Here is a 12,899-nt window from a genome sequence, read left to right on the forward strand (position 1 = left end):
GGCAAAATGCCAAGCGGGAAGCTGCCAACACTAGTCCCCAGAACGGACATCACAATGTCAAAGAAGCCACAGAATATTGAACTAGGCTAAAGAAGTGGGACGCATCCCGGAGTGCATCATGAAAAAGGCTAACCCAAAGAGACAGTCTATCTATCCGAGGGACGGGCTGGTCGGTCGGTGTGTCTGGGGTTGTCTATCAGAGACCCCTGTTCGTCTGGAAATGTTGGGACGTGCTGCTGGTGGGTAGTCGATCGATAGAGTTCCAGGGGAGGCTAGCCAGCAATTACAGCGGCATGAATAACGGCCCATGCAGCAATTCGCCCTCGCGTCTTTGACACATCAGGTCTGTCAGATCGACACAGCTTCAATCGACAGTCTCCACATGCAAGCAAGCAGGCGATGCTCCACGACGAGGCCCACTGCTGCCCGTCACTGTCATGTTGATCATTGGCGTTTGGCATTATCTGGCTTGGTGTCCACTCCACTTCGAGGCATGACAAGGGAGAATCAGTGGGGCTGAGCACTAGGCGGCGGTTGGCACCACGGGATCGGGTCACCAGCCGGATTCATGGCAGGACTGCCGCAAGTTGGTCCTCTGTGGTGCCATCAGTCTCGGCCGGCGGAGATCGGGGGACGTTGCGAGGTGATAAGTCTTTGATCCCCCCAACGCTGACATCGCATGCATGCTGGTTCATGCCAAGGACAACCAGCTTTCCTTTGCCTATCTGTGCCATGGCTTTGGTGCTTTTTTCCCTCTTCTTTCGATATCTTATCTTTCGCAAGAATTACCTGAAACCGTCTGCCAGGAGAACTCTCCATGCGCCACATAGGACTAGAGATATGGTGCACTTCTCCGGCTGATCGGAGCGACCCAATCATGACGGCATATCGCGTGCTTCCTCCTTGCAACTGCCGGGCCAGACTCGGCAGCAGACGCATCTAGAAAACCGGCTCAAGACGGAACCCGGTGTCAGTGCGTGTGCATAGCGTTGCACTATTGTCGCTAGCTGGACGGGAGCCAAACACTGGCGCCATGTCGGCTGTGGCTCTAATTGCTACCTAGCCGAGGCGACCTGAAGAAATAATTCGCGCGCTGGTGCTGAAGATCGGCATACCCGCCAGGGGGAAGTGCGCGAACCTTTTTCTTTGCAGACTGCATCGCCAACGTCTTGGTATTGGAAGCCATCGGGTGAATAGAATCAAATGGCATCAACTCTATTGGGTGCCATCGCATGGAGCACTCGCTGGCCTTGCGCCAAGAGACCGTGGGAGGCGACAGGGCCAGAGCAAGGAAAGGATAAGCCCCGCGATTTCGAACAGCGACGACTGAACACCCGCGCAAGGGTGAGGTTGCAGATGCAGGGGCATTATGCAGCGTGATCGCTTGGGCCCCTCGAGATTGCATCTCCGGCAGGCCTTGTTGGCGACATCCTGCCATGCAAGGTGCGATTAGCGAGCGACCGTTTTTTTCTTCTTCTTCGTGTCTGCCAGGTGGGCATCATCCCAGGGAGATGCCGTAAAAGAATCGCTGTGAGACACGTGGGCGCGCGCTTGTGCTAGCCGAAAACACGTTGCTCGGGGATGCTAGCGTCTTTTCCCAGACACTCCTCTTACAGTCTCACCTCGTGTTAGCGACCGAGAGTCGAGAGACCAAGTGGCATAACGCGGGGAAATGCCCAGACAGGGAATCGGCAGCGAGCGAACATGCGAGGATACAGGCTCTTGACCATTTTAGGGAGCAAGGCGCCGAGCTGAGGGAAGCTAGAACTAGCCGGCCGAGCCCCCCTCGTCCATAGCCCCAGGTTGATCGTCGTTACTAGCTGCCGTTTGTGGTCGCGCACAGACACCAGTCCGGGCGTGTGGCGCCCGTGGTGGCTCTTGGGCAAGGGTTTCCATTGGGGGTGGGTGGCTATTACCATGCACCACGTTGCGGTCGTCTTGCATAACTATGCTCGTCTCTTGCTCTACTTGACGCATTATCAAGTAATACTGCGGACATTATCTGGAGCGGCCCTGGCTGTTTCTAGCCAGGGGCACGCAGGCAAGCGAGCCGGGGCCAATGCCACCATGCCATTTCCCCTCTTTCAAAGTGCCGACATGTTTAGTGGCTGGGACACAGACACGATGCAGCGTTTCATCATATCGGCAGTCACCCTCGTCCGCCCGATCTTTTTTGGAGATTTCTGGAGAGCACGTCCCACGCGGTGCCAAATTTGGGAACCATTGGTCACTGCTACTACCCCGTTCACCGCGTTGCTTTTTCGACCTGTCACGAGGAAAGCTGTGCCGCTTAGATGCCTATCGCGGTCCTACTGTACACAATCGGTACCTCCCGTTCCTTGTCGCCAGACTGACACTCGTTGAAACCGAACTGGCTCGAACGGTCGTGTCTGTCGTTCTTTTCGCTGCATGGCCGGCAGACGCTCGTGTTCTGCTAATAATTATGCATCCTTCGTGAGGCTCGCCCTAAACAACGGCTGAGTTTTAGGCGGCCCACCATACCGAAGCCTCCGTGGAGCGCAGCTGAGGGTGATCTGCGCCAATACCAGGCACCACCGTCCCCGGTGGCGTTAGGCGTGCTTGTGGCCTGGTGCTGCGAGCGCCCGACGATGCCGAGAGGACGCCTCTCGCGATTTTCTAGCGTCTTTACCCTTGCCGTTCTCCTCAACCTAGAACCCCTGCAGCTGGCGGCAATGGCGCTCCGCAGCGCGCAGAAGACCCTAGTCCATGTGGCCCTGGCGAGTGCCCACACAGATATCCTCGAGATCATCATCGCCGCCGCCGCCGTCGTCGTTGTTGTTGTCCCAGTCGCCCGCCCCGCTCCCCATCGTGGTCCCTGCTCCGCTAGCGAAGCATCGGCCAGGGGTTCGACCCGATATGAGATGTGACTTCCGTGTCGGGCATGCGCTTCATGTGTGGTGCCTGCCGTTCGGTGCAGGCTCTCGGGCAAGAAAGACCGGGTGGGCGTGGTTTGGTCGAGGACCCTGATTTCCGGCTCTCATGCGGTCCCAGCAGTCTCACACGAGGCCTTGCCTGGACCTGCATCAGCATTTAAACACGGGCAGCAACCCACTTTGGCTAGCTTTGTTCTCGTTCCGGATCGTCGCCGCCGTGCCCGTACGTCTTCAACAGCAGCCCGCGTCACGTATTGGCGCCGCCCTCCCTCTCACCAAACAGTCTCGGAGACATCGTGTTACAGGCACCAATCATCAACCACATTCATTGTTGTCCACCGATAACTGCACCAAGACGTCGACAACATGCCGGCAAGCAACGCTCCCGACCGGAGCGTGGAGCTCAGGACGGTCGCCATCGTGCTATGGAGTCTGGCTGCGGTCGCCATGTCTCTACGCATCTATGTTCGAACCAGAATCATGAAGGCCTTTAGCATAGACGATTGGTTCATGCTGTTTGCAATGGTAAGAGGGTGACGATGAAATGTGCCTGTGAGCATCGCGCCGACTGACTGGCCTTGCAGGCATCATTCACCGCCAACACCGTGACGTCTGTCCTCGGCACAGTCTATGGCTCTGGTCGCCACATCACCGACTTGGTGATCACGGATGCAATGAGGGCCATGATGGTGAGTTCGTCCTGCTCCTGAGCAACATGGCTCATGCCGATGGACCTGTGCTCTGACTGTCGTGCCTCCCCTCCTCAAACAGTTCTGGTGGGCATGCTATCCCACCTTTGCCATCACCATGATTGCCTCCAAGTTCTCGGTCGGCTTCTTCCTGTTACGCATCACGACGCAAAAGGTCCACCGCTGGATCATCTTCGTCGCCATGGGTCTCTCTCTCGCCACCGGTCTAGCCTTCTTCTTTGTTGCCATCTTCCAGTGCTCGCCCGTCGAATTTGCCTGGACTCGCTTCGTCTCGACCAATGGCACCTGTCTCGCCCTCGACACCATCATCAAGGTCACCATCACGTACAGCACTTTTGCCATCATCACCGACTTCACCTTCACGCTGCTGCCGGCATGGCTCGTGCTGAACCTGCACATGGACAAGAAGACCAAGATGGCCATCATCCCTATCCTGAGCATGGCCTGCATGTAAGTGAAATGCTGGCCCTCCAATTTGAACCACGAGACTCAAGATACTGACTGCGCCCCTCTTCCTTTCCAGTGCCAGCTGCGCCGTAACCGTCCGCCTCGCCTTCCTCAACGACTTTACCAGCCCCGACTTCCTCTGTAAGCTCTTCACACACACAAACCCACGACTTCAACCTTGGCGTCCACACTTCCCGAGACTAATTGCTTTTTGTTTTCCTTCACTCTCCAGGGGCAACCACCGACATCGCGATCTGGTCGCAGACCGAGCAAGGCCTCGCCATCGCTGCGGGTAGCTTCGCAACCCTGCGCCCGCTGTTCCGCATCATGATGACCAGGCTCGGCCTCACGAGCGGCGGCACCTCGGGCCCGACCTACGGCAACCAGTCCGCCGGCGGCGGCGGCCCGAGGGGCGCCGGCAACACGGGCGGGTACAAGATCAAGAGCAACAGCACGTTTGGCGGTGGTGGCGGCGGCAGCAGCAGCAAGCAGTCGTCCAAGGCGGACGGGAAGCACAGCATGTTCAGCCTGACGACGTTCCACCGCATCGACGACGACGCCTCGGACGAGATCGAGAAGGGCCTCGGCAGCAGCAGCGCGTCAACCACCGAGCTCAACTCGCCGTTCGCGCAAGGGCGGATGCGCCAGGACAGCGATGATGGCGCCGTGGCTGATGGTACCGGCCACGGCGAGTACAGGGTGAGGGTGTCGTCGCCGCCGCGGACAAGGGGTGTTGGGACTGATCCTAGGATCCCGCCGCACCACGACTTTGAGAATGTGTATGTCGGCGGGCGGGCACCTCGTGGTGGTGATCGGTATTAAGTGGAGCTGGGCTGTGTCTGTAAGGGGTCGAAGTCTGATAGGAGACTGGCCTCATGGACAGGGGTGCTTCATGTGTGTGCGTGTGTGTTGGCGTCAAGCGAGATACCCTTTGGCGTTGTTGTGTGCGGATGAGCTTTTCCTTTTGGTTTAGGGCACTCATTCTATATCGGTCAATAGCTTATTTCCCTTCATATTTCAGATTCAACGCTTCAGCCAAATATACCATGAACAATGGTGATGCATTTTAGAAAAGAGGAGTGCGCACTAATGCTGGGAACCACCATGAGAACTTGACGTACACATCATGCGCACTGCCGCACGGAATGTCTGTGCTCTCACACGCATCGCGATCTCACGTGGCAGGACAATCTATCATTAATAGCTCTATGAAGTTCTCCACATGACTTGCCACGCGACTGATGCTCTCCCCATCTCGCCGCCCTGAGCACCTTTGCCGCCTCCTCGCTCGATCGTGCTTGCAGGAGACGAAAAACAAAGCCTAGGGGACGACTATTTGCGCCTTTACTTGGGGAAGTTTCAGACCCTCCCGAGAATACTTGGCAGTTACACAAACCGTGGAGCAGTCTAAGTACACTGCCCCGCAATCTGGTGAGTATAGCCGTAGCTCGAGGTGATGGTGTAGTTGTCACCGCTGCGGGGAGTGCCGTAGTTGGTGGCAAGGCTTGCAGGCCAGGGTTGGTCGTACTGTGAACAACAACGGACGATAGCTTTAGTAATAGTATGACACAACAAAATCCCCATGTTGCAACGTGGCGATGGTTGGGCTGGACGACCCGAGAAGGAGACTCACCAGAGTACATGCTTGATACTGGAGCGCCGAGTTCTGGAGCTGCAAGTATGCATTGAAGAAGGCGCACGTGACCGGCGCGCTGCCGTCCGTCGGAGGGTGCTGGAACAGGTAGTCGTTGTATTCGTTGCAGGCCATGGCGCAGAGCTCCGTGTCGAGGGCACCGACGGCGAAGGTTCGGATGCCAAGGTAGCTCGATGGCGGGGCCGCGATGGCGCCATCGCCGAAGTATTTGGCCGGGCAGTAGCCGAGTGCGGTGAGATCCTTGGCCCCGTAGTTCTTTTTAGCCCGGTAGCCGTTGGACCCGGCGATGACGACGTGGAACTGGACGCGGTGTTCGCCCGTGTTGACGGCGTTGGCGGCAACCACAGGCCCGCCCCAGAGGACACACTTGATGGTGGTCGTGCTGGAAGGGTTGGGACATGCGTCACCAGGGGCCTACCAGGGGAAAAGAAAGAGAGTCAGCCTGGCGGGCTTTGGCAGGTTTGTTTGACATGAGCCCTGACCAGAACCGGATCGCGCTCAAAGAAGAGGTTGAAGCCGTTGCATCCGAAGTCGGCGTCGCACTTGGCCGCACATGCAGAAGGGTCGTACACGTCCATCGTCGTGTAGGTCACGTAGTTGGTGCTCGAGACGGAACCCTGGAGGTTGGAGAATGTCTGTGCGTATCCAGAGGGCACGGGGGCATTGAGTGCAAGGCTTGCCAAGGTCGGACTATCAAGGAACGTTGTGTCGTCATCTGGGGTGATTGGAGGGCCAGAACCAAGCGGCTCCAAGTCGCACGCGTCTCTCTTAGCCGGCTGACGAGTTGGCGTTGCGACAGCCACAGCCGCAAGCGCTGCAAAAGCGAGTGTGTATCTCATGCTGAGGACTGTAGTGACGGAACGAGAGAGGTTGTGATTTTGGTTGAGCAATGTCGTGTATTGAGATGTTCCATTTGTGAGCAAGGAAGCATATTTATCAAAAAGCAGACGAGCCACGAATACTACAGACTGGGCCAGCATCGGCTCGTGGCAGGACTTCTGGCTTGAGACTCGATTGAGTTCACCATCGAATAGCTGGGGCAGTCCGTGACGCTAGATAATCAGGCCATTGAAGGAATCGTGGATGCTGTCTATACGCGCCAAACTGGGATTAAGTAGCCGCTTGTCGACTAGTCACTCATCTGTGCACACATACCTTCGCTTAGATAGCATTAACAATATCTTTCTAGCTCAACACCATGACCTGACTAGACCAATAGGCAGTCGTGCCAAACCTAACGAGCTAGACTATTGTCCCCAGTTCCTTTTCAGATAGCGCTCCGCCGGCTCTCCTGATCTTGAGCTTGTTCTTCCCAGCAGTGCATTTGTCACCATTCCAGGTCCACCTCAACCGCTGCGGGCCCGCCATCTGCCAGGTCGTCCCTTTCGGTGCCTCAACATGTACAGCCAGCTTGTCCGAATGCCCCTCTTCCCTGTAGTGCAGCCATGGCACGTAAACAGTGGCATACCCTGAGCTCGGTCCTCCTGCGGCTTCTTTCGCGTCTCCCCCCAACTCAATCTCAAGCTCAAACAGACTCGTGGCTATGTCAAACGACATGGCCTTGAGCTCGCCGCCAGCCACGACCTCTGCAAACGGCCTACACCACGCCGCAGCCGCCCGGAAGCCTGCAAGCTGCTCGTGCTGCGGGAAGGACCCGGTCTCGGCGCAGTATATCGACAGGTCCTCGCCGTTCCAGTGGTCTCCCCACTCGTGCGTGTTGATGGGCGAGTAGGCCCAGATCGTGTAGTTGAGGAGATGCGCATCACAGCCCTGCAACACGGCGTCGAGCGCCTTGACGTGGTCCGTGTAGTCGCCGGCACCGTCGCTGTCCTTGTCCTTACCCTTGTTTCCACTAATACTCCTGTCACCATTCATATTGACTGTACCTGTGCCCGGGTCCACGGCCTTGCGATAAGCTTTGCCGTCATCGAGATTGAACGGGATCCCCATCTCGCCAATGAGCGTCGGGATGTCCGGCGTGTCGCTCGCCAGGACGCCAAGCTGGGCTCCGATACCCTTGCGCACATTGTCCTTGCCCAGGCGCAGGCCCGTCACTTTGGTCTTGTGGTGGCCCCTCAGGAGGCCCACCACGTCAGCGTTCCACCGCTCGTGCCAGTGCCGGTGCATGACGGTCAGTCCGTCGTAGTAGTGTGGCGAGTACGCGATGAGCCTGTCCTGCCCTTTCTCGACCGGGTCCCTGGGCGGCGGCGGCGAGAAGACCGTTGGCTGGATGAATGCGATTGCCGTCTTTGAGTGCTCGCGGACTACGGCCTGCCACTTGCGATTATACTCTTGCCAGTAACTCGACAGGAACGACAGCCTGCCCTCCTTGTCGTTCTCTTCCTTTGTCGCGGCCAGCGCAGTGAACGGCAGGACCTTGTGGAAGTAGTCCTTCTGCAGCAAGCCCCCCGTCTTGCTATCCCACACCCCGTGCAGCGCCCACACGCACTGCCCCATCTCCCACTCCGGCGCCCGGACAAATTCCCACCGCGGATCCTCCTTGTCCAGCCAGCAGCCCCGGGAGGGCTTGATCGTCATCCGGCTTGATTTATGCGGGCCCGTCTTGCCCAGCCGGTACTCGTCGACTTCCTGCTCCATCCCCATCCCCAGGCGCATGCCCTCGATGGGCGTCGGGTTGCTGCCAATCTTGGCCGTGTCGCGCTCAGTGGTGCCCAGGTCCTTGAGGCCAATGTATCCGGGCTCGGGCTCGTTCATGCTGTCATAGCCAAAAGGCAAATCACCCAGCGCGGCCATGAGCCGGCCGTACGCCGCGAAATAATGCCGCTGCAGGAAGTCCTGGATATTCTCATCGGCCGCCTCGTCTTCTCCTCCGACTCCATCGCCCTGCTGCAGCTGCAGCTGCGTCTGTTCGCGGGGATACCGCAGCCTGCATTTCGGCGCGATGGTCCTGCCGGCAAAGAACAGTGCAAAGATGGTCATCGTCGCCAGCCGGTTGTGGTTCGTCGTCCACATCATCGGCGGGATGGCCTTGGGGTCCTTCCTAGCCCGGTCCTTCTCATCGGGTGGCCACTCGGCGTACCGCACGCAGGCGTGCGTCTCGCCAAAGAACCGGTCGTCCAGGCCGCACGCGTGGATTGTCCACAGGGGCGCGCCGCTCCCCCCCGCGAGGCGCGACCAGAGGTCCTGGTGCGGGTTGATGACGACGCGGAAGTGGTACGGCGCCGCGGTGCAGAGCTCGACCAGCGTGCGGACGTACGCGATGTATGCGTCGTCGTAGACCCCCGGCCCGGCATGCTCCAGGGCCTCCCAGACCACCGGGATGCGGAGGATGTTGAAGCCCAAGTAGCGCAGGCGCGCGAGGTGGGTGTGGGCGTCTGTTGTGGTCGCAGCTGGGTGGGAGGAGGCACTGCTGGTGGTGACGCCATTATTCTTGTGGTTGCTGTCCTCGCCGGGAAGACCCCGGCCAGGCGTGTCGTTGAGTGTGCTGTCATTTGTGCCGCCAGGTGGTGACGAGGCAGGAAGAGTGAAGAATGTGTTGATGTAGGTACACGACTCGCCCGCCTCGAGCGACTCGAGGTGGTATGTAGGCTGGCCCAGGGGGAACTTGCCGTCGGCGAGGTTGACGCCACGGAGGATGAGGGTCCGTCCGGCCTCGTCCTGGAAATGCATCGTGCCTGTGGTTGTCCTGTCCTGTTTCCTGCGTTTTGTGTCTAATCAGGAAGCACTCCTATGTGGAGGACGCCAAGAGGTGCGGCGGGTATCTGGCAGCCAGGGGTCGTGATCGTGATGTCAAGATTGGGTAGTATCCAGGGTCCTGTCCTGCGGAGAATGCCGTCCGTGGGTAGCTGTCACAGCGCAACACCTTACCCAGTCATGCGAAAATACAAGCTATGGTGAGAACGGGCAAAGTCTGATTTACTAACACTGGGGGGAAATGGATGATGCTTCGATCAAGCCACGCGCTTTTGATCTTTTTCTCAGAACCAGCAAGTCTAGCCGCCCGCCTTGTTTTCTTCTTCTACGCTGCTCCACAAGCGGCTCTCTTTCCCCCTGACGTCAGCGATGTGAAACCCCCCCCACTCCCATATCCATGAAAGACCGGATGACAGGTGCCACAAGCCTATCATAGAACCCTGGAGCACATCAGCCAACAGTGGAACGCTCTCCATCGGTCGATGACCCGCGCTTTGGCGGTGCCGGCGAGCCGGGCGAGCCGGGAGAAATACTACCCTGCATGCACTAGCAGACGCACTCGAGCCGCGACCCGTCCACGCGGGCAGTACGGGGTTAGACAGAAAGATGAGGCGCATGGGTTGAAGCAGGAATTCCAGCACCATATATAGGTGTCAACATCCATGCCAGAGCCCTTTGGAACGCACAGGAAAGATCAGTGGATATACGCATGAAGATCCCCTTGATGTCAGGCCTACAAGCCAGCAAGCTTTGAGGAGCTGCGCGGGGCTGGCAGTCCTGTTGGCTTCACTCCTGATGTGATTGGGAGAACAGGTAGCAACCCCCCTGGCTTGGACAGAGATCCGAAATTCTAATTTAATCAATAGTTATTGGCATTTCGTTTTGTGTAAAAGTCTACTCACCAGGTCAAAGACGTTTAGTCGAGGATTGATAGAAATTGTAACTCAGCACGATAGCAGGAGTTTCCGGAAAAGATCGACTGCCCATGCAGTATGTCTTGGCATAAGTAAGACAGGTACCACGCCGTGCGGGGAAGTTGGACTTTTCTCCAACTTCTGGGCAAGATGAACGCGGATCAACGCACATTTGCGCTGCAGCCTGCTGTTTAATCGGTGCCTGGCCGTGCTGACGAGGCCAGCTGCGTCAACTTAATTTGTATCAGGTCCAGCTCTCGCAGCCTCCATGCGTGATAAAGGAGACACGGCTCCGTGCGTGAATCTCATGATCAAGATCCATCACCAGCCACTTTCTATTGTTTCAAATCTGCTATTTCACCATGGCTGGCTCAGGGGTTACCGAGGACAGCATATCTCCAGCAGCTACTCCCGGGAGACCGCAACAACAATTTGAGGTCCAGGAACCCACCACAAGCACCATCGGCAATGCGGCCAACCTGCAAGGCGACCCCAGCCATGATGAAAACGAGCCAGATGACATGGCATACCCGACCGGCACAAAGCGCTGGCTCGCCGTGTCGTCGCTCTTTGCCGCGGCGGTCCTGCACGGGCTCGACCTGACCATTGTTGCCGCCGCCATCCCCAGCCTGACCAACGACTTCCACACCCTCGACGATATCGGCTGGTATTCATCGGCGTATTCGCTCATGGCCGCGAGCTTCTCGTTTGTCTGGAGCCGGCTGTACACCCGGACCTCGCACACCTCGGGCCCCAAATGGACTTACCTGGCCGCGTTGTGCATCTTCGAGCTCGGGTCCTTGCTGTGCACGGTCGCGCCGACGTCTTCCGTGTTTATCCTCGGCCGCGCGATCGCAGGGAGCGGCGCCTCAGGCATCGGCTCGGGAGGCATCATCATCATCGCGCGGATATTCCCGAGGGACAAGAGACCGCTCTGAACCACGGCTGTAGGTGCAGCACAGATGCTGGGCATTGTGAGCTCGCCGATCGTCGGCGGTGCGCTGATCGACTGGCTGCGAACGTGGAGGGGGTGTTTTGGAATCAATCTGCCTCTGGGAGCTGCGGCGATTGTCTTCATCGTCTTTGGGTTCAAGGGGGATGTTGGTGCGATTCGAACGCGATCAGGAGCAGCACCGGCGAACGACATTGCGGAACCACGAGAGCAACAAGGAGAACGACAACCTGAGCAAGGACTTATATCCAGGACTGCCCACCACCTTCGCGAGTTTGACATCCTCGGCACCTTCCTCATGCTCCCTGCCATCACGACATTCCTCCTCGCCCTGCAGTGGGGAGGCAACCGCCACCCGTGGACCGACAGCCGCATCATCGCCCTGTTCGTCCTCTCGGCGGTGCTGCTCGGCGCATTCGCCTGGCGGCAGCGCGTCCTGCTCGAATCCCGCGCCACGCTTCCCCCGCGCATAGTCAAGATGCGCTCCGTCCTCGCGGGAGCGTGGTTCACGGCCTGCACAAACGCCACGCTCGCCGTGACGGAGTACTATGTGACCATCTATTTTCAAGGGGTCAGGGGCCTGAGCGCCATGCAGTCTGGGCTGATGATGCTGCCGATGCTCATCGGGATCACGGTAGGCGGGCTGCTGTCTGGTGTTGGGATCAGCCGGATGGGCTATTATAATCGTGAGCTCTCTTTCACTCCTCTCGGATTTACCCCTTTTGTTGTGCTCCAGTCAGGCTTCATGTCCTCTCCCCACGTCTCACCTGCACACCTGATTTTATTCTTCGAGAGGAAAGACCTGGCTCACTAAAAGCTAACCTACAATTTCACACAGCATTCATGATCGCAGCGACCCTCCTCGCCCCTGTAGCAGCCGGCCTGCTCACCACCACGGGCCTCGACGACCCGGACGCCAAAGTCCCGTCGCTTCTGGGCTTCCTCGGCGTCGCCGTCGGGCTCGGCATCCAGACGCCCACCATCGCGCTCCAGACCGTCATGAAGCCCGCGGACCTGCCCATGGGTATCGCGCTGCTCGGCTTCGGCGCGACCATGGGCAACGCCGTGTGGATCGTCGTGTCGGCCGCGCTCTTCCAGGGACGGCTCGGAGTCGAGATTGCCGCGCATCTGGCGAGTGCCGCTGGTGGTGGTGGTGGTGGTGCCGGTGCTGCTGCGGGTGGCGAGGTGCTGGGCAATCTCACGCACACGATTCTCACGGGCGAGGTCGGGCTTTCTGAGATCCGCGACCTGGTCGGCGGAGACCGGCTAAGGGATGTGCTTCTCGGGTACGACGAGGCGCTGACACAGACCATGTACCTGCCCCTTGCGCTCACGATTGCCATGGTTGTGGGCTGTGTGTTTACAGAGTGGCAGAGCGTCAAGAAGAAGCAGTCCTGAGCCCTGAGTGGGAGATGTCATGCCCACTAAGCAGGCGCACAACAGTCAACTGACGGCGCTGAGATGGTCTTCCACCCTGAGCGTTTTCCCACTTTCTTTGTGCTGTCCAAGAGTTGCTCACAAGGTGAAGAAAAAGTGCGCACCCAGCCTTACAGCAATGCATACCGTCTTGTACAGCCAACCTTGAGCGATATCGTACAATGCGGTCCTTATAGCTTCTGATATGTAGATGATTCAATCACGTCGAGTAAGGCCCGAGATTCGAGGGAGCGCATG

At 58.3% G+C, this 12,899-nt stretch overlaps 4 protein-coding genes across 4 annotated transcripts; 2 read left to right on the forward strand and 2 right to left on the reverse strand.

The window, feature by feature from the left end:
* Positions 1–2,991: 2,991 nt before the first annotated feature.
* Positions 2,992–5,125, forward strand: B0I36DRAFT_275155 (uncharacterized protein). The gene is made up of 5 exons (XM_046151366.1): positions 2,992–3,419; positions 3,479–3,583; positions 3,666–4,054; positions 4,128–4,192; positions 4,284–5,125. The coding sequence occupies exons 1-5, from the start codon at positions 3,261–3,263 to the stop codon at positions 4,871–4,873; spliced, it is 1,308 nt and encodes a 435-aa protein (XP_046006977.1). The 5' UTR covers positions 2,992–3,260; the 3' UTR covers positions 4,874–5,125.
* Positions 5,126–5,458: 333 nt separating this feature from the next.
* B0I36DRAFT_367260 (uncharacterized protein) lies at positions 5,459–6,544 on the reverse strand (the record flags this gene model as incomplete). The annotated part of the gene is made up of 3 exons (XM_046159426.1): positions 5,459–5,578; positions 5,685–6,119; positions 6,188–6,544. 3 exons carry the CDS (start codon positions 6,542–6,544, stop codon positions 5,459–5,461), a joined length of 912 nt encoding a protein of 303 aa, XP_046006978.1.
* An 829-nt stretch (positions 6,545–7,373) lies between these two features.
* On the reverse strand, positions 7,374–9,344 carry B0I36DRAFT_205066 (glycoside hydrolase superfamily; the record flags this gene model as incomplete). Its single annotated transcript, XM_046148821.1, has 4 exons — positions 7,374–7,535; positions 7,608–8,048; positions 8,082–9,150; positions 9,238–9,344. Coding segments are annotated over 4 exons (1,779 nt in total), but the record flags the coding sequence as incomplete, so codon positions are not given.
* A 1,291-nt stretch (positions 9,345–10,635) lies between these two features.
* On the forward strand, positions 10,636–12,870 carry B0I36DRAFT_392934 (major facilitator superfamily domain-containing protein; the record flags this gene model as incomplete). The annotated part of the gene is made up of 4 exons (XM_046161449.1): positions 10,636–11,103; positions 11,236–11,377; positions 11,465–11,911; positions 12,064–12,870. 4 exons carry the CDS (start codon positions 10,636–10,638, stop codon positions 12,621–12,623), a joined length of 1,617 nt encoding a protein of 538 aa, XP_046006980.1. The 3' UTR covers positions 12,624–12,870.
* Between the last annotated feature and the right edge of the window lie 29 nt (positions 12,871–12,899).

Source organism: Microdochium trichocladiopsis (assembly GCF_020744255.1).
Source record: "Microdochium trichocladiopsis strain MPI-CAGE-CH-0230 chromosome Unknown B0I36scaffold_10, whole genome shotgun sequence".
Lineage (NCBI taxonomy): Eukaryota > Fungi > Ascomycota > Sordariomycetes > Xylariales > Microdochiaceae > Microdochium > Microdochium trichocladiopsis.

Excerpts from the sequence above, each read along its gene's own strand:
- B0I36DRAFT_275155 (XM_046151366.1), top strand. The coding sequence starts at position 3,261 with ATGCCGGCAAGCAACGCTCCCGACCGGAGCGTGGAGCTCAGGACGGTC. Across the intron at positions 3,420-3,478 it reads GGTTCATGCTGTTTGCAATG|GCATCATTCACCGCCAACAC; the intron begins GTAAGAGGGTGA and ends CTGGCCTTGCAG. Across the intron at positions 4,055-4,127 it reads ATCCTGAGCATGGCCTGCAT|TGCCAGCTGCGCCGTAACCG; the intron begins GTAAGTGAAATG and ends CTTCCTTTCCAG.